Here is a 20184-nt window from a genome sequence, read left to right as displayed (position 1 = left end):
TCTTCCACAGAACATCCACTCCAGATGGAACTTGTAAATAATTTCCTGCCCATGAAAAGTCTAAAAATCCACTTAAACCGAACTTGGCTGTACACACACCAACACACACCAACACACACACACACTCCGGTCCATCTCTTACGGGAATCTTTAGAAGTTATAGCTAATCTGGAAAGAGATGAAAGGGATGCTGCGGTGACCACGGTAACCATGTTGCCACAGTGACCATCACCTATCACCTGTCAGCATCATCATCATCATCAAAGACTGGCATTGGGCTGTTCAGCAAACTAAAACTCTACATTACTGGAAACATCTGGAAACATCGGCGCTGTGTGATGTGGTTGAACATCAGCTTCACAACATAGTTCGGTTTAGAGCTCTGGGAAATTATGATGTGATCAGCATTTTATAGATCAAACACTTTATTAATCAATTGAGAAAAAAACAGGCAGAATATTGAATTGTTGAGATAATTGATTTCAGCCTGCAGTAAATCTGAGAAAAAAAGAGTTGTGTTGCATTTAATGCCTCCGACAAAAGGAGAACGAAACTAACTTTTTGAATATTAACAATTAGAAATGATTCATTGGACTTAATACATTTATATTTTGTAACATATTATTATAAGATATTGATCAGTGAATCCACCTTACACTGGAAAAACCTCATGTTTTTGATTCTGTCATGTTTTAAACTTTGTTACACTGACAGAAAGGAGCTCTCTGTCTGTGTAATGTGATGACATTATGTCACTTCCAGACCAAAATAAAACTGGGACTGATTTTCATTCATGTGTTTAAAACAGAGCCATTAGGTAATAGAAGATTTAGTGGACCCTGTGTCATCAACAGATAAAAAAAAGATGACATAATCATCTTTGTAATAATCTTGAATTGCACAGATGAGTATTTTTTTCTTTATCTTGAGTGTGAAGATAATGAAAAGTCTTCTTGTATGAGTGTGTTATGTAATCCGTCTCCAGCTGTGTCGCCGTGCCGGTCCTGTAGCAGGGAAACTACCTCCTCTGATTTTGGGAGAAGATTAATGTGCATGAGCCCGACGGAGGGAGGGAGGGAGGGAGGGAGGATGTGTTGTGTGCTGATGATGAGCTGCGTCTCCTACAGACAGTCTGGGAGCTGCTGCTGCTGCTGCTGCTGCTGCTGCTGCTGCTGCTGTTTAGCACTAACCAGGCTTTTCACCAAGCAGCGGAAAATCCCCTAATGCAGAGGCCAGATGTGTGACGGCTGCAGACCGTGAAGGAGGCCTCTGTCACTCTGAACATGAGGAGGGGAAGGTGGAGCACGTCTGACTCACTGCTGCTGGCTGTCACAACAACCAAGCATGTAGGTCTCTATTACACTAACGAGCTAAAGCCCCTGTAATACTCTGGCTGATGTGAACTGGAAGTTTAATGAGTCTGTTTTTGTCTACCTGTGTTTGATGAGGATCCTCGGGCAGGTTGTGGATGAACTCTGTGAACTCTAAGTGGATTTATGCTAGGGTTGCAAAGGGGTGGAAAATTTCCAGTAAATTTCCGGTAAATTTCCAGAAACTTTCCATGGGAAGTTAAACTGGGGAATTTTGGAAATATTCCAAATTGGAAACTTCCTATGGGAATTTATGGGAATTATTGGGAATTTATAGGAATTAACTGGAAATTGGGGTTAATTTAAACAAACTGTATCATATCTAGGGTTGCAAAGGGGTGGAAAATTTCCAGTAAATTTCCAGAAACTTTCCGTGGGAAGTTAAGCTGGGGAATTTTGGAAATATTCCAAATTGTAAACTTTCTATGGGAATTATGGGAATTAACTGGAAATTGGAGGTAATTTAAACAAACTGTATCATATCTAAACATAAATGTAAATTTTGGTGTTGTCATAAGCAGACATCCATGCAAAATAATACAATTAAAAAACATGATATTTCAACAGATTTATTTGTGAGTAGAACTTTATCAAGTTTTAATTCTTGTATGAACAATCAATTATTTTACTGAACAACAAAAACATGAATGTTGAGTAAAATGTTACCCCCCCCCCCCCCAACCTAAGGGCCAACCTTCAATTTTGTAAATTTCGGATTTATTCCCGTTTATTCCCATATATTCCCGTTAATTCCCATGGAAAACTTCCAACTTTGAAAATTCCCAGAATTTTGCAACCCTAATTTATGGACATTTATTTATGATGGACATCGGAGATAGTGATATATTTATAAAGGGGAAGTGACACTGGTCTAAAAATAGCCTGTGACTTATAGTTGTGAGTGAGTCAGATAAGAGGAGGCTTAAGTATCTTTAATTGAGTTCCATGAGCTGTGTGTGTCACATCTGCTCATTTGCTAAACAGGTTGAATCAATGGGCTGAACTCCAGTAACTGACTTCCTGTTGTTTTCTGAGCATCAACATTAAAGGGATAGTTCACCCAAAATTCAAAATTCACTCATTATCTACTCACCCTCATGTCAACTAAGAGCTGTGAGAATTTTCAGAGTCCTCCGTTCCTTCTCTGAGTTACGGGGTTGTATAATGGTTGTGAATGGATACCACTTTTCTTCGTCCAAAAAGACACACCAAAAAAACATCCAAATACCTCCATACTGCTCGTCTGTAATGTCCCTCTTGTATTGAAGCCCCGACATGAGAAACTGTTCCGAAAAAAAAAGTATATGTTTTAAGCTTGTTTGTAGCGGAAGCTCCCAGTGTCTCAGTTCACTGCTCTTCCTGTGTCAGTGCAAATCTCGCATGATTTGCACTGACCGGCGGAACAATTTCTCATGTTGGGGCTTCAATACAAGAGGGACATTACAGACGAGCAGTATGGAGGTATTTGGATGTCTTTTTGGATGAAGAAAAGTGGTATCCATTCACAACCATTATATGGACAAATACTGCTGCGTGGAGCCCCGCTGTAACTCAGAGAAGGCACGGAAATTCTCACAGCTCTTAGTCGACATGAGGGTGAGTAGATAATGAGTGAAATTTGAATTTTGGGTGAACTATCCCTTTAACCTGGCCCCGACCCTTTCACCTCAGGTCGTGTCTTCATAATATATCTCCATCTCCTTCCCTAGTCTGCACCTCCTCAGTTTGTTGCCAGTTCAGGTTATAATTATGAAGTTTGCAACAGTTTGTCTTTGTCCTTTTCCTGTTTCATCATGACAGTGCCAGTGGGCATGAGGCCAGCTCCATTTAAAAAAAAGAAGTTTCCCAGTTTGGTTTAGGAGACCTGACGTGACCTCAACTCCACCCAGCACCTTTGGGATCATCTCGAGCCAAATCTTATCAGGCAACATCCGTGTTGGATCTGACCAAGTGCTCCCTGCAACTCCCTGCAGCCAGGTTTCACAATATGGTGGGAAGTCTCTACAGAAAAAACATGGAGACTCTTCTGTAGATGAAGATTAATCCTCATGGTTTTAACAGGAAATGTTCAAGCGTGGGATGTTTGCATAGTTTTGTCAATATCATGTGTGTAGTACAAACTTTAGAGCAGATTTGATTAGTAATTAGTCGTCGCAGGCAGTCACGTCCTGTTTATAGTCGTCTGACTTGGGTCTGGACTGTTTGTTAAACAGAGTCAGAGAGAGTTAGATCACTTCTGCCTTTCAGACCCAAAGTCAATGTCAGAGTGATGGAAGATTACGGGTGTTGTTTTCCTTTATCCATTTTCACTTATCATCGCGTCCATCTGTCAAACCGTCTAATCCAGCAGTGTCACGACTCGACTTAACTTTCTCATCCTCACTGAGGGTTTTTTTTCTTTTTCTTTTCTGTCTGTGACTCAGAATTTTTGACTTTTTTTTTTTTTAACAGCTGCGGGTGGAGATCAGTTCAATTACACAGAAAAGACAGACCCCACTGGGAAATAATAGTGCTAAAATGTGTCATCGGCTTTGTAAAACAACCTCTGACAAATAGTAGAATGAAGAATTGGACCTGCAATTAATGATTGTTTCCTTTGTTTACAATCAATTCCTTCATTGTTGTGTATAATCCAAGTTTCCAGGTTACTATTATTTATAATAAAGAAATCATCAATTTCTCACATTGATTGAGAAGCAGAAACCGGGAAATCTAATAGTAGATATTATGTTGTCTCATCTAATCTCTGAAATGTATCTGCTAAATCATCAAATTTGAGCAGCAGCAGTTGAAACAGACTCCAGCTGTGCAGAGACGACAGCAACGATATGAAAACCGTTTTTTCAAAGACAGGATAACCCTCACCCGTCAGGGATAAACCCCGGAGCGTCCTGCTGCTGCTGTTACTCTAAACAAGAGCAGTGATGATAATGAAGTCAGAGATAAAAGTGGAACAGTCACAGATTATCTCCCCACGCTTCATAATTCCAGGAGTGACCCTGAAGATCAGACACATGACGACGATGATGACAACATGTGCCGGCACACACAGCTCGCCTCGTGCCGATATGGGCCACAGCCTGAACCATATACCAGCAATATAGGACACAGTGTACACACACACACACACACACACACACACACACACACACACACACACACACACACACACACACACACACACACACACACACACACACACACACACACACACACACACTCACACACATGGATTCCTTCATTACAGCAACTTAAAACACAAACAAAAGAAGCATTTAAAAGGATAGTTCAACACTTTGGCAAATTAATAATCATAGCAGTAGGTTTGTTACCTTTAATTGTCGGTGCAAGCTATTTTTAGAACGGTGGAGCAGAGCCGCAAGCTGCTCAGAGCTACGCTACGGAGGCTCATGGGATTTCTTGATTTCCCTCATCAAACTCATCAAATACACAGTCCAACAACTCCAAAACGCTCTGGTGGACAAGTTGTGACCTGCACATTCACCACGCTATGAGATAATAACAGAACATCATGCAAAACCGCTGATGCACGTTGCCTTCAGATAAAGTTTTTCATCAAGCAGTCTCTGCATTTGCTTCTAAAACAACTCTGTCTGGTTCTGTTATTATCTCATAGTGTGGTGAATGTGCAGGTCACAACTTGTCCACCAGAGCGTTTTGGAGTTGTTGGATTGTGTATTTGATGAGTTTGATGAGGGAAACCAAGAAATCCCATTAGCCTCCGTAGCGTAGCTCTGAGCAGCTCGTGGCTCTGCTCCGCCATTCTAAAAAATAGCTTGCACTGACAATTTAAGGTAACGAACCTACTGCTATGACTATAGGGATTATGGCCAATTTGCCAAAATGTTGAACTATCCCTTTAAGCCCAAATCTACTTACAAATATCCATGAAATTCTAATTTTTTAGAGAAATCTGCTTCATAACAAGTACATAAGTACATGTATGTAAACTCATTGTGTATTTTAGTTCATACAGGATTTCGCTGTCGTACTCTCAGATTGACATATCTGAGACAAATGAGAGCGTTAAGTAAAGACAGACAATTATCTCAAATGTTATAATTACATCAGTATGTCCAGCCCCGGGGTGGGGGGAGGTGATTTCCACTCTTTCACATCATCATTCGAGTCACATTTACATCTTAATCCCTTTCTCTCTCCGTTTCTTCTTTATTCTGTGTTTGGTAGAGAGAGAGAGGGGGGAAGAGAGGGGGGGGTTGTTGGTGGAGGAGGAAAATGTCATAAATCGGTCACACACTCCTCCCAGAGTTAACCATAAAAAAGACCCACCCAAACAAGATTGGAGACAGTGGTTGCACTTGGCTTTGCTCTGTAATTCACATCTGAAGGGATGTGTGTATTTGTGTGTACATGCAGTTGGTTTGTGCACCAGTGTGTGAGTGGCATTAGGTTTCCTCAGGTATTTTTAGGGCAGACAAAAGTTTCCTCCTTTTTTTTTTTTTTGTGTGTGTGAAGGAAATCTTTGAAATCGCTTTTTAACATCAGTGCACAGCTATTTCCGAGTGTGTGTCTGGGTGTGTGTGTGTGTGTGTGTCTGGGTGTGTGTAGGTGTGTGTGTGTCTGAATGAGATCAAATGGAGGAAGTAGAGATGTGCTTGAACCAGTTTCACTAAATACCAGAGTGACATTTTTATGGCGACAATTTCTATCTCAGTTATTACTATGATTGTCTTTGTCAGAGAACAATGTCAACATTCCTGCTTTTAGTATCTGTATTTGTTTTGATTATCTATTAAAGAGAGATTACGTGTTTTTTTGTTTTTTTCACCATGAAATGAGGCGCAGCAGCAGCAACAGGCTCCAGCTCCTGGTCCCATGATCCTCTGTGCCGCTAACATTAGCTACTGGAGCACAGGTAGCATATTTCAGCGGATGAGTAATGCCTTTCACTCCTGACGTTTGGCCTCAGCCAAATCACATTAAAACGTTTTATACGGGTACATCCCGAGGTGGGAGTCAGGCCGCTCTCAAATCACCTCGCACAGTTTGTGTTATTCCTCCCTTTTTTCACTCCACCTCCATTTCTCTCTCTGTCTCATTTCCTGGCAGCTCTTTGGAGGGAGGGAGGGAGGGGTCCTTGCTTTTCTTTTTTTCTTTCTTTTTTGGAGCGAGATCACAGAGCTGCAGGTCAGGCTGGTTTAGACACACTTCCCTTCACAGCTGGACAAAGAGAGATGAAGAGGAGAAGGAGGAGGAGGAGTGAAGGGCGATGATGCACAGGGAGTTGGACCGTTACACCTGATGATTTATCTGCTGCAAATAAACTAAACTCGGGCCTATCTGAAGCTTTATCTCACCACATGACTCACTGCCCAATTTACTGATTTAAATCTGATTCAATTTCCACGCTCTTATAAATAACATTTCTGTGAGACCGTTATGACCCATAAGGTTCTGTAATCCCTGCCCTGTGTGTTGTTGAAATCCTCCTAAATGAGACGGATCAGTCACTCTCTTCTCTTCTGGTTTCCGTTTGTTTGTCCAGCGCCTGATGTTTTGTTATCGGGCCGCGGCAAAAATGAAAAACCACAGCTGCAGCACTGACACGCCCCAGAAATAACATTTATACGGATATCGCATCAGAATGAAAAGTGACTAAGCATTTATTTTGTCTGTACTCTGTGTTTGGAACAGCGTCTGTGATTTGTCATCATTCCCACCGTAAACAAGAACCACCTGTCACCTGGTACAAGTTGTGTTGTGAAGGAGCTTAAGCGTTAGATACCGGAGGCCTCGTTGTCGGACCACTTTGTTTAAAGGGTCACAAGGTCAATACATACATAATTATATATACAGATGTTACTGGTTCAAATTTGCGGGGTTTGTCCTGCACTGCAGGATCGCGTGATCGCGTGACTTTTCACCACAACTGTTTTCCTCTAGGTGGCAGCACCGTACTAAATACTGCTCAGACGTTTTGGGGACAATGCTGACAGCCTGATAGCCGCGATTAGGAGTGGCGCTGTTCATGATACAGAATACAAGAGGATGAAAGGAGAACTAGCTGCAGACAGTAAATAATATAGTAGCCTAGTTTTTCAATGACAAAATGTAACGACGGCAGCTACAGTAGACTATAGCCCACGTCTCACTCTCTTTTTTCGGTCATCTGTCTCGTCATCTCCAAAATGTGTTTTTAAAATGAGCCAACTACAGTACTGTGCAGTAGTGCCGCAGATTTCTCACTCCGCACCTTGTTTGAGAGTGCAGCTGGATGATTTCTTGTGAATGAACGGGTCTGTGTCACTTTGGGGCTGGGCGATAAAACATAGGATAAATAACTTTCCCTCGATAGAAGACGCGGCCGATACAAAGTGACACCGTCAGCCATGCAGCCGGCCTGGACTTTTTATTTTTAATTATGAAGGATCATCTGCGCAAGGCAAAGATGATAGCATCAACAAAACACGGCGTAACACACGCGGCTGTATGGGACAGGCTTTTATTTAATTCAGAACAAACCGCTTAGCAAAAATGGAAAATATAGTCTATAATAATTAATTGATCTGTTGTTTGGCCACTGTTTGAAAATAACCCGAATTATGAGCAAATAATCTGATCCAGAACAGCAGTCATAATCAGACTTCTTCTAAATAAACCTAAACATTAAATAACTGGGTCAGGTCGGACCATGGGGTTATTTTTTCTCTTCTTCTTCACAGGAGAAGAGGAGGTGCGCTGCGCTCACGGACGCGTTGATGTTTTGTGATTTATCTGCTGCCTTGACTCTGCCCTTTATACATGTGCGTTCAGATTAACAATAAGACAAGCCATGGTTGAGTTTATTGAGTTTTAGCTGCTCAATCTCATTGTTTCAAAGAAAAGGGATTGATTTTTATAACGAAATGAAACGAAAACAATATTATATTGATACATTGTTGTAAAAAAAATCCAAAAGAAACGAAAATGAACTAAAGAAAATAACTTTCACACACACACACATTAAAACAGTGCGATTGGTTGAAAGCTGATAATTAGCCATGTGCTTATAAGCTGATTGGCCGAAACCAAGAACAAAGCCGCGTGAATGGCCAATCGCCATGTGTTAACATTTCCATATTCCGCACATTCTGTGACAAACTGTAAACTGTTTTCTTGTCTGTAACAACATCTATTGCACGTCTGTCCGTCCTGGGTGAGGGATCCCTCCTCTGTTGCTCACCCTGAGGTTTCTCCTGTTTTTCCCTGTTAAAAGGGTTTCCATGGAGTTTTTCCTCAGTCGATGTGAGGGTCTAAGGACAGAGGATGTTGCTACGATGCCATGTGAAGCCCTTTGAGACAAACTGTTTGTAAAAACGGGCTATACAAATAAAATTGCCTTGCCTTGCCTTGCCTTAACGGCCGACATGTAAATCAGCTGTTTCGATGGGCGTTATATGAATAGAGATGTTAATGTGGTACTTTGCACATAGCCTCCTCTTCTCCTGTGAAGAAGAAGAGAAAAAATAACCCCATGGTCCGACCTGACCCAGTTATTTAATGTTTAGGTTTATTTAGAAGAAGTCTGATTATGACTGCTGTTCTGGATCAGATTATTTGCTCATAATTCGGGTTATTTTCAAACAGTGGCCAAACAACAGATCAATTAATTATTATAGACTATATTTTCCATTTTTGCTAAGCGGTTTGTTCTGAATTAAATAAAAGCCTGTCCCATACAGCCGCGTGTGTTACGCCGTGTTTTGTTGATGCTATCATCTTTGCCTTGCGCAGATGATCCTTCATAATTAAAAATAAAAAGTCCAGGCCGGCTGCATGGCTGACGGTGTCACTTTGTATCGGCCGCGTCTTCTATCGAGGGAAAGTTATTTATCCTATGTTTTATCGCCCAGCCCCAAAGTGACACAGACCCGTTCATTCACAAGAAATCATCCAGCTGCACTCTCAAACAAGGTGCGGAGTGAGAAATCTGCGGCACTACTGCACAGTACTGTAGTTGGCTCATTTTAAAAACACATTTTGGAGATGACGAGACAGATGACCGAAAAAAGAGAGTGAGACGTGGGCTATAGTCTACTGTAGCTGCCGTCGTTACATTTTGTCATTGAAAAACTAGGCTACTATATTATTTACTGTCTGCAGCTAGTTCTCCTTTCATCCTCTTGTATTCTGTATCATGAACAGCGCCACTCCTAATCGCGGCGATATGTGATACATAATCATCAAGTCATAAAGCAAGACAGGCTTTATCATATTACAATAGTTTCTGTGATTTAGGCAGTGTATACAGTAGTTAGTTCTAGTTTAATAGCCTAGAGTTTAAGCTGTGGATTACTGCACAGATCACTGAGTCATCCGCCTGTCGTCCTCCGTTCTCACAGATGCCACCTGGCGGTTGTTTTGGCACATTGAGGCTTTTCATTAAAACCTCTTGTCTCGCCAAAGAAAAAAAATGCATGAGTCTTGTGCCGTCTCGCGTGGACCACGCGTGAAGTCCGCAAATTTGAACCAGTAACATCTGTAACTGGGTTTTTATAAAGGCTTAAAGGACAATTCCGGGCAAATTCAACCTGGGGCTCTAGTTTCCTAATATATTAGGTCTAAATGAAAACGGAGGTGTAATACAAAATGTTGCGCAAGAGTGAAGTTGACGCTCTTGTTTACAGGTAGAATAAACAATATCCAGACTTTCTCTTACCGCTACGAAGACGTCGTGCCTCACATTCCTTTGTCGATAAAACAAACGGGAGAGCTGTAGACAACCTGTAAACATAGTTAGCCATCAACTTGACTCTCACGTGCAAATTCGCAAGTTCGTGCGAGACTTCGTGAGACTTTGTATTAGCTCTCTGTTTACAAACATGTCGGCTTGCTTGAAGTAAACAAACCCCTCGGTGTATGTTTGAATAGCCACCTGACGGTTTTGAGGGATGTTAAAGCAGAAGTGAGTGATATATTTGTGTTAATATAAGTCTTAAATAGTTATATCTTCCGACAGCAATCACTTACATAGAGTGTTTGGACTGAAACACGGGTCTGTCAGTCACTCTGCTCTGCTCTGAGCCGAAGAGAAAACATTTATCGTATCCTACAGTTTTTATCCAATGAGGAGAGAGAACGGCATGCAGGGCTGTGTGTGCAGCCAAGGGACGCCGTGAATGTGGTGACGTAGCGACGAGGACTGTTATGGTGCGTTCAAGGAAACTCGTATTTTTCCGACCGTGAAGTGGTACCAGTTCGATCTGGTACGAGTTCACCGGTCGGAAGTTACGAGTGGCCGTTATAGTGACTTTCACCGGTAAAACAGGTCGGAAATACACGAGTGGGTTGCCTGGAACGCTACAAAGTCGTAAGTTGTGACTTGAAGCTGTAATTTACGATTTCAAAAGCCTGCCTGGAACGCAGCATTAGCGAAAACGACCGGATCACTCACTTCTGCTTTAACAGCCTCAACAGCGGAAATGCCGTCCGCTCCCATTTATCAGGAGCAATTAAACAGAAAATCTTCAGAATCCTTCTTTTAGACCTTAAATACTAGGAGGGTTAGGCGAAGCCCCAGGTTGAATTTGCCCGGAATTGTCCTTTAAGCGTTACTGTAGATATCGGAGGCCTCGTTGTCAGACCACTTTGTTTTAAGGGTCACAAGGTCAATAGAACTTGGCTTTTATAAAGGCTTAAGTTTCCACAGGTAAATCTTGGTCAACAATCATTTATCACTTCTGTTAATCATTAATAATCATTTCTCAAACGCTGATAAAAGCCAAGGTTAAGAGTCTTATCAGGGTGCAAGAACTTATTCTCCAAGTCCTCCTGTTACCTCATGCATCAGTGTGTCATATATTTGATTAAGAAGTCATTTAGAGGTAGTATAACCTGGTTTTAATCAAGATCCAGGGAATTAAATACCTGATCAATCCCTCAACTCAGTGTCCAGTGTGTAAAACACCTTCCTTCCCCCCAGCTGGGATCTGATCAGCTGGAGCCCCTCCCATCATGTAAACCATTGTTGACCCCCCCCCCCAGAGGCCATTGTACATGTGCGTGGAGTGGGCAGCTCTCTGTGTTGGCCCTTGCTTGCAGAGGGAGACGGAGGGGCCCGTCTCAGACAAAGACCTCCGATTGACATGTGAACAATGGAGCGGGCACACAGCAGCCTCCTGCCCGAGCACAGCCAGGGCACAATGACTCTTTTACTGCAGCACCGGCGCCTTAGCATGTTAGCTTAGCTGCTTGCACTGTAGAAATAATAGTGGATGGTTTGTTTCTCTGCAGCTTTTTTGATTTCCAGTGGGCTGCAGCTAACTAGTACTTGTCTTTTTTTATCGATCTGCAGATTCTCTCGATTACTTGACTAGTTACTTGGCGAATAAATGTAAGAACGAGCTAAAGAAACTCCAGGTGAAGTCACCAAATGTCTTGTTTTGTTTCCAATCCAGAACCTGATTTAATTTATAATAATATAACAAACAAAAAGGGCAAATCCTCACAATTAAGTTGCCTGCACTCGGTTAACAATCAATGAGTCACTTCTTAGCTTTTTTACAACTTGCACATGTATCAAATGTGCATCATTGTTGTTATGTGTCTCTTGCCATTGATTCTTTTGGTTATTTACATTTTTTATTATTATTTGGCCATTGTTTTTTTATGTTATTCATCCTGTACGCTGTTGGATCTGAGTAACATTTTGTTTCTTCATGTTTTTAGCATGTGAAATGAAAATACACTGAACTGAACTGAAGTGGAGACAGATTTAACTGGATTTCCATATACATGAATACTGTAACTGGAGACTGTCAGCTGCCTGAAGAGTATAAATGACAAATGCACACTGTCTCATAATTTGTTACACAATCAGCTTCTGCCCCAATTATCATTATTTTAATGTGACACCTGCTTCTAGCTCCTTCTCCGTCCAGGACAGATGGACGTCACATGTCACTGTGAGCGTTTTGTGCCAGTTTGTGGGCGGTCTCGACATACACACACTGTACATGCAAATCACACAGCGATGATCTAATCCCACTATGTGCTGTTACACACACACTCTTATATACAGTGACTGGTCCTTGTGCTGTTGTTTTCTGTCCAGTTGGTTGGTGGAGAACTGACCCTATGTCAGTGCAAGTGACCTTTTGTCTGTGGAAAACAAGATCTAATCTGATGGAAACTTCTACACAGCTTTTTGCATGCTTTACAAATTCAAATGTTTTTTGTTTTGTTTGTTTGCAGTGGAAACAGTTTTATTTTTATCCTCGCTTCACCAAGACCATTTCAAAGTTTAGAGAAGATACGGAGGATTAAGAAGGTCGAAGTTCACGTGGCCTTTAAAAACCCAAGGCTTAGAAAACACTGATAAAGAGAAGAGTGTCACGACATCTGTCAGCAGCTTCTCTACTAACGCTGTGATTGATGCTCGGGGACGTTCATGCAAACAAATGACTGTGCTCATTTACAACAACATCAAAGCTCCGAGGGCTGCACAGCACAACTTCTCCTCAGTGCTTAATCTGTGCAAGACAAGTCAGCGATTTTTTCATAACGTCTCAGTATCTGGCAAGTGTTTAAACAGATATGAGGGAGCTCTTGATTGACTGACTGGTTCTGGAAATCCCATTCAAACCCACAAGCACAAAATACTTAACATAGACCTACAGTATGAGGAACAGCTGTGAAGAAAGAGATCATTCTTCTGCGGAGGGAAACCGGGATCCTGCATGGTCCTCTTTCGGGAGAGGAAGGAAGTGAGGCGGGCGGCCTGGGGGCAGACAGACAGAGAGATTTTGTGAAGGAGAGAGAGAAAAAAGGGCACAGAGAGGGAGATGAAGGAGTCACAGAAGAAGTATGTGGCCACCTGAACGTGACACCCACATGTGAAAGTTGAACATCCTGTTTCAAAACACTAAGGGCATTAATCTGCTGCTTTCAAGCTTTTCCACCAGATTTAAAGACGTCGAGGCTGCAGGGATGAACTCACAGCTTCTCTCAGGTTCAACACCTGACGTCAGGTGATCAGAGTCTCAGTCCATGGATGGAGGTGAAGGTGAAGCTGGATCTGTGAAAACCAGTTCTTCGTAGACCCGTAGACTTTGTCCGCTGAGCGTTTGCTATGTCGGAACAGGAAAGGGCCTTTCCCTAAAGCTGGAAACACGCTATTGTCTAAAACATCTGAAGTGTAAACACTGAGAACACACACACACACACACACACACACACACACACATGACTGATGCTGAGGTCTTGACTCTGGACACGTTGTTGGTCTCGAGCAGCGACTTCCTTCCTCAGTGTCAGAGACGATGTGTGAACAAACTCACCTGCTCAGATCAGAAATATGGTCAGTGACATCGTAATGTTTATGGTCTGTTTACATTTTAGCCTCAGCTGGTGTTTGGTTTGTTATAAGGGTCAATGAGGTCATGCAACCCAATGTCAAGTGGTGTAACCGCCTGGTGTATATCATTCATAAATATCTGACTATATACAGGAAAATAACTATCACTATGTTATTTGACAAATTTTTACATAATTTGTCACATTATTTAGAAAAGAAGTGTTGTTTTTAGGATAAGTCCTGCCTGATGTTGCTAAAATGCATTAAAATCCAAATATAGAAACGCAGTATTTCAATTTAATGTTTTTAGAAGAAAATATACTTTTTATAATTACACTTAAATCTACTGTAGGTGGATAAGATATTTAATATTCATTATTCTTTTGTGATTATTACAGCATTTGACATTTCCAGGGGCTTCAGTCTTACTCTTGTTAAAAAAAGGTTCAAATGTCATTTGGTTTGATAAAATCAATGTGAATACGTATATAAAATGTTCATTTTGACAAATCCAATGCTTTTAAAACAATTATTCACACGATGAATCCCTTTGTCACTGTCACACACTTGCATATCAACATGGTTTTCCTAATGTGAGAGAAGCTCTACATCCACCTCCACCTCTTATTCAAGTTTACAGGCTTCATCATCATTTTATTAATGAATGACAACATCCAAATCTTGACTTTAAACAACTTTAGTCCTCTAAAAAGCATTATATTGATGGCTTTTTTCAGTTTATAGGAATGTAATTGTCATAATCGGACCTGTATGATGTTTTTTTCATATTCCTTAAATGCCTGTTTTCCGTGTCGTCAGGTTTGAGAAGGGGAGGATCTACACCTACATCGGCGAGGTGGTGGTGTCCGTCAACCCGTACCGTGCCATGAACATCTACGGCCGCGACACCGTGGAGCAGTACAAGGGCCGCGAGCTGTACGAGAGGCCGCCGCACCTCTTCGCCATCGCCGACGCTGCTTACAAAGCCATGAAGAGGAGGAACAAAGACACTTGCATCGTCATCTCAGGTATCATGGGAAGCCCCCACTCCACCCACCTCAACCTCCCACTGCCACTGTGACACAAAGCTCAGGAATGTTTTGCTTTTGTTGAACAGTTTACATGTAGGTTGGCGTGTCTCTGTAATATCCAGTTCTCCTCTTGTGCTCACATGTTCTTCTCTCCCGAGGGGAGTTCTTCGGAAGGACGATAATATTGACACAACATGCAAAATAATCAGAACAATTCACCTTCACTTCTCTGGAAACAGTAAAAAAACAAGACTTCATGTGGTCACAAGCTGTGTGCAGAGACAGAGGCTGTGCAGAGGATGAAGCACCACTCGGTGGTCACAGGGGGAACTGAGCCCCCTCTCAACCCTCCACATCACATCCTGAGTCCAAAACCAAGACAGAAAGACAGTTTCAGTCTCAATGAGGCACTGACAGTAAAATATATTGTGATACGCAATATGGCTTTTAAAATAAAATGTAATCGGGCTTTGGTTATGGGTCTCAGCCAATAATATCTCATCTTTTAAAAGCCAAGAAAAAAAAAAAGGCTAACCCATACCCTAAAAAAAAAAAGTTATTTAAACCACTTCAGTTCTGCAACGCAAGCAAACTGGCCTCAAATTATAGACGCCAAAAATATTTATTGTTATATTTAATGACTCTTTGCACCGCTGTGTGTGTGTGTGTGTCTGTGTGTGTGTGTGTGTGTGTGTGTGTGTGTGTTTTATTGCAGGGGAAAGTGGAGCAGGAAAGACAGAAGCCAGCAAGTACATAATGCAATACATTGCTGCTATCACCAATCCTAATCAGAGGGCTGAAGTTGAAAGGTGAGCTGCTCTTGTTAAACACACTCAAGGTGTTCAGTTCGGTGACTAAACCTGGATTTCACCTGTGGACTAATGGACTCGTGTTTTCCATATGTAGAGAGGTGCACCAGAAACACAGGGTATTTCAGTATAAATGTTAGTGACTGAGTCCCTGGTGTTCAGACAGTGTTTATATCAGGTCACTCTTATTATCTCTCTCACAGTCAGGAGTAAGTCATTGTCATATTTTAAGCCTCGGTGTTGGCAGCAGTGAAAGACTCTTACATCACCCTCAGATATGGAGAGACACCTTCGCTTTTTTTTGATAAATGAGTGGGTTTATTGATAAATGAGTGGGTGTGTAGCTGTAACCATATTACACAATGGATTATTCCAGTGTGTTGACATAGATCTGGTAGATATGAAGAGATAAATAAAGAGGTCACGTCGGATGTGAGTAGGTCATGTAGGTAAACCCATGAGAAAAGGTTTTAAGGTGAAATTTAAAGCTGTAGTTTTAATGGTGCTGCATACGACTGCACAATATCTGTTTGGATATGATTGAAAATCACGGCTCAGCGATTTATAACTCACTACACTTTGCTCTGTTGCTTTTTTTTTCCCAAAACGCTGTCATTCTTTTAGATTAGATTGTGTGTGCCATCAGCCCTCAAGTCATAAAAACATAATCTGTAACGGGCCATGTTGGTTTCAAATCTGAAGTGTCAGCAATCTTTGTTTTCCAGGATTTGAAAAATAAATAAATTTCCACCTAAATAACATGTTTAACTCTATTTCCATATAATATATGTAGGCTATATTTTGAAAAAAAGGTTGAATGATGAAGTGAATAATCAAGAAGCATGTTTTGTTTGTTATGTTTTATTGTGTTTTTTTTAACTTTAGTATTTTATCTTTTTATTATGTTGATTTTACTGTACAGCACTTTGGAAACCTTTGTGTTTATTTAAAACTGTGGTAAATTAAAATGGATTCGATTGGATTGGAGGAAGTATAAAGTCAGCACTTTCATCTCAAATTGAAATATCTGCTCCAATTTGTCTTCCTCATATCCTCTTATTTTTAAGTGCCTGTCTTTCCTCCTGTTAATGAAAGCCTTTTATGAAACTCCAGCTGAGCCAGGTCAGACACTCAGGATGGTTTGGTCAGGATGGGATCGAAGATTTAAAACGCTGATGTAGAAAGAAATCCTCAAAGCAAATGAAGACGCAGAGATAGGACAGATTATTTATTGTGTCGGGGTGGAGGTCATCTGAGGCCACGGATCGAGTTCTTTATCACAAACGCTCCACGATGTGCAACGTTATTTTGTTCAACCTGGTTGCACTTACTGCACCACTTTACTTTTTTTTCTTAATGTCATCCTGCCGTCCCGCAGGGTGAAAAACATGCTGCTTAAATCCAACTGCGTCTTGGAGGCCTTCGGGAACGCCAAGACCAACCGCAATGACAACTCCAGCCGCTTTGGCAAGTACATGGACATCAACTTCGACTTCAAAGGAGATCCCATCGGCGGCCACATCAGCAACTACCTGCTGGAAAAGGTAAAAAAAAAAAACATCAACAGGCCTCGGGGATGAAATACAGGACGGTGGTGATTTGATTTGTAGAATAAAACGTCTTTATTTTTTATCTTTAGTGTGTTTTATGTCATTTTTTATGTCAATGGAGGGAACAGGTTTAGTATGTTGTGTTTTACGGCGTGCTTTTTCAGCCAGGCGTCTCCTCAGAATGACTTCCAACTGTGCTGATGATTCCATTACAGTCCTGTTAACCATATGGTAGCCATCTTTCCTCTATCTGCTGCACGGTGGTGTGGGGTGATAAACAAGTGAGGAAATTAAAAAAAGAAAGAAAAAAAACTACTGCCAGACGGATTTAGTTTGTTAGATAATATTTCTCAGACTTTTATGATTTCTTGTGAAATACTCGAGAATTTTATAGTAATGTAGAAACCAGCTCATGTAGACATGTGTAGCTCAGCTGTTGTGTGACTCTGTCCTCTTTGTTGTTTTCTGCTCAATAGTCGAGGGTGATTTTCCAACAGGAAGGAGAGAGGAGCTTCCATTCATTCTACCAGGTATGTGTGTGTGTTTGTGTGTATGTACCTAAGGGGTTGATAAACATTATTTGTGTGCATGCAAACATTTGTTTTGTTACTGAAACACATGAGAGAAAGAGAATCCCAGAACAAATGTGACTCCACGCAGGATCTCTGAGATGAACGGACTCTTTTGTTCCTGCATGTAGGAGTGATGTGAGTGGAAAGTCAGGCCACAGTTTTTATCTGATGTTGCACTGTGAGACATCATGCACCGAATTCAAGCTAATGCTAATGACTTTCTGTGCAGTGCAAACGGGTAAATAAATATATGTCAGAAATAACATCCTGCACTGCATCGTAGCCTGTGCAGCGATGCAAATGCACAATGTAAAACGCTGCTGAGGCATTGTAAGTGAACTGTGTGTGTGTGTCTGTGTGTGTTTGGTCCTCCACCAGCTGCTCAGAGGAGCTCCAGATGCCTTGTTGCGCTCTCTTCACATCCAGAAGGACCCGACGGCCTTCAACTACATCAAAGTTGGAGGCCAGATTAAGGTAAACTGAACAATCCTGCTCAGATGCAAATATTTATCCAAGTGTTTATGTGTTTATTTATATAAGAACACCCCCCAAAAATAAAAGTTTGACAGAGTGACTCAGTGCGATATTGCAAGTTTGTTTGCAGAGAAATAAACAACTTAGAGTTTGTCACATACAGTATTTGGAGAACAAGTGTGAAGTGTGTCGTGGTGAGCTTTAATTTCAGCCTCCGCCGTCTTTGCATGAGCTTTAATGAGCATGAGAGCAAAACAACAAACAGCCTTACGTCATGGAACATGATACATGTCAAACAGCTGAGGTGGCGGTTTTGTACACTGTGTTTCCCCCCGCCCGCCACCGCCCGCCGCCCGCCGCCGGCTCCTGTGTGTTCAAAGCCAGACATCACAGATCAGCACAAGTTTGTAATTGAATTAACTGGGAAACTGGATACCCAGGAGAGATTAACTGGGAGAGAAAGGGAAAAGGGCTGGCGCAGGGTTTAGACAGATAAAAGCGGGGTAACTTAAATATTGTTTCCATTCTGTAATTCGTTATCATCCTCCTCCACCACTCCTCTTTCTCTTTCCGTCTCTCTCTCTCTCTCTCTCCAGTCCTGTATCAACGATGGAGCTGATTTCAAAGCCGTGGCCGACGCCATGAAAGTGATCGGTTTCACAGGAGACGAGATTCAGACCGTTTACAAGATCCTGGCCTCCATCCTACATCTGGTAATATCTGATAATACCCGATCCCAGAGTGTGTGTGTGTGTGTGTGTGAGCCTCTATGTGAGCTCTGTGTCCAGATATCAGACAGATGTGTCAGAGAGGAGGCAGCTGAAAATGCATCTGTGTGTCTTTTGTTTATTTATTTAAATATATTTTTTTTAACTTTCTTTTTAATTTTTAATTTTCGTTTTGCGACATCAAGACAAGCTCAACACCGCCTTCCACTGTCACAAATCACAACATACAACACAAGATAATACAACATAACATAATAAAAACCAGAAAACACAAACGCATAATTTATATTGGTTCTATTATCTTTATGCAGGATATCCAATGCAAAAGCAGTTTTCTTATGGCCGTTCATTTCCCAAATAACATAATTAATTTGTATATTGGTGCTAATTGTTAATTATTTAGTTCATATTATCACGTTTCTAAGCAGGTGTTGCCTTCAAGAGGAAATTCCTTGAAAGAGCTTCTTCATTCATTATTCATTTCTTATTATAAACTTTATTTTTCATTAATGTGGAGTTGTGTGTTCGCCTGCAGACAAATTTGCAACTCCTCCTGATGCTACAGCAGCAATTATTAGAACTAATGCTAATTAACTGGAAAGAAACCAACTCTGAGAAATATCTGTATTTACGTTGCTTTTGTCGCTTTCTTCCAATAAAAGATTTGCTAATTAACATGTTATATGTTGTGTTTCTAGTACAAACAAACAGGTTCTGGTTTTATTGGAAGTCATATGTTTGAATTAGCCAAAGCCTGGAGTTTTTTTCCTCTGCTTCCAGTCTCTATGCTAAGCTAAGCTCTTATCAAACTGTCTTCGGTCTCTTTCTCTCCAGGGGAACATGACGTTCGGGGTGGACGGTGACGTGACCTTGATAGAGAACCCAAAGCTGGTGTCGGTGCTCAGGGAGCTGCTGTCCACCAAGCAGGAGAACGTGGAGAAGGCCCTGCTCTACCGCACCGTGGCCACGGGCCGAGACGTCATCGAGAAGCAGCACACGGAGCAGGAGGCCAGCTACGGCCGCGACGCCCTGGCCAAGGTCACTGCACAGAAATTACACGTTGCTCGTCGTCGTCCGTGCGCCGCGGTATAGGACATGAATAACGTTGTCCTGCCCGTGTGTGTGGAGAGTTGTGACATTTCACTTAGCGCTTTGGCCGCGTTTTCACTGATTCACACAAGCATGAGTCACAATGTTATGACTCCAGACAGAGGCTGGAGACGGTGGAGGAAGAGATGTATGTAGGCAGCTTCAACACCAGCAGAACCACAGTCTGACTCAGTGATATTCTGACATTTAACTCCCGGCTATTCATCAGTTTTATGTGTGTTGGT

General features: G+C 41.6%; 1 protein-coding gene across 1 annotated transcript in view; it reads left to right on the top strand.

Moving 5' to 3' along the window:
• myo1d (myosin 1D) overlaps nucleotides 1-20184 on the top strand; it is a 114011-nt gene that overhangs the window by 11213 nt on the left and 82614 nt on the right. Inside the window, exons 2-8 of the mRNA XM_083994551.1 lie at nucleotides 14506-14714; nucleotides 15433-15526; nucleotides 16905-17070; nucleotides 17553-17606; nucleotides 18027-18122; nucleotides 18719-18835; nucleotides 19685-19888. Coding sequence (XP_083850677.1) covers nucleotides 14506-14714; nucleotides 15433-15526; nucleotides 16905-17070; nucleotides 17553-17606; nucleotides 18027-18122; nucleotides 18719-18835; nucleotides 19685-19888 — 940 coding nt within the window. The remainder of the gene's footprint in view (nucleotides 1-14505; nucleotides 14715-15432; nucleotides 15527-16904; nucleotides 17071-17552; nucleotides 17607-18026; nucleotides 18123-18718; nucleotides 18836-19684; nucleotides 19889-20184) is intronic.

This window comes from Trachurus trachurus, assembly GCF_905171665.1.
Source record: "Trachurus trachurus genome assembly, chromosome: 19".
In the NCBI taxonomy this organism is placed as follows: Eukaryota; Metazoa; Chordata; class Actinopteri; order Carangiformes; family Carangidae; genus Trachurus; species Trachurus trachurus.
The sequence above is the reverse complement of the archived record's forward strand: the minus strand, read 5'-3'. Positions and strand labels throughout refer to the sequence as shown.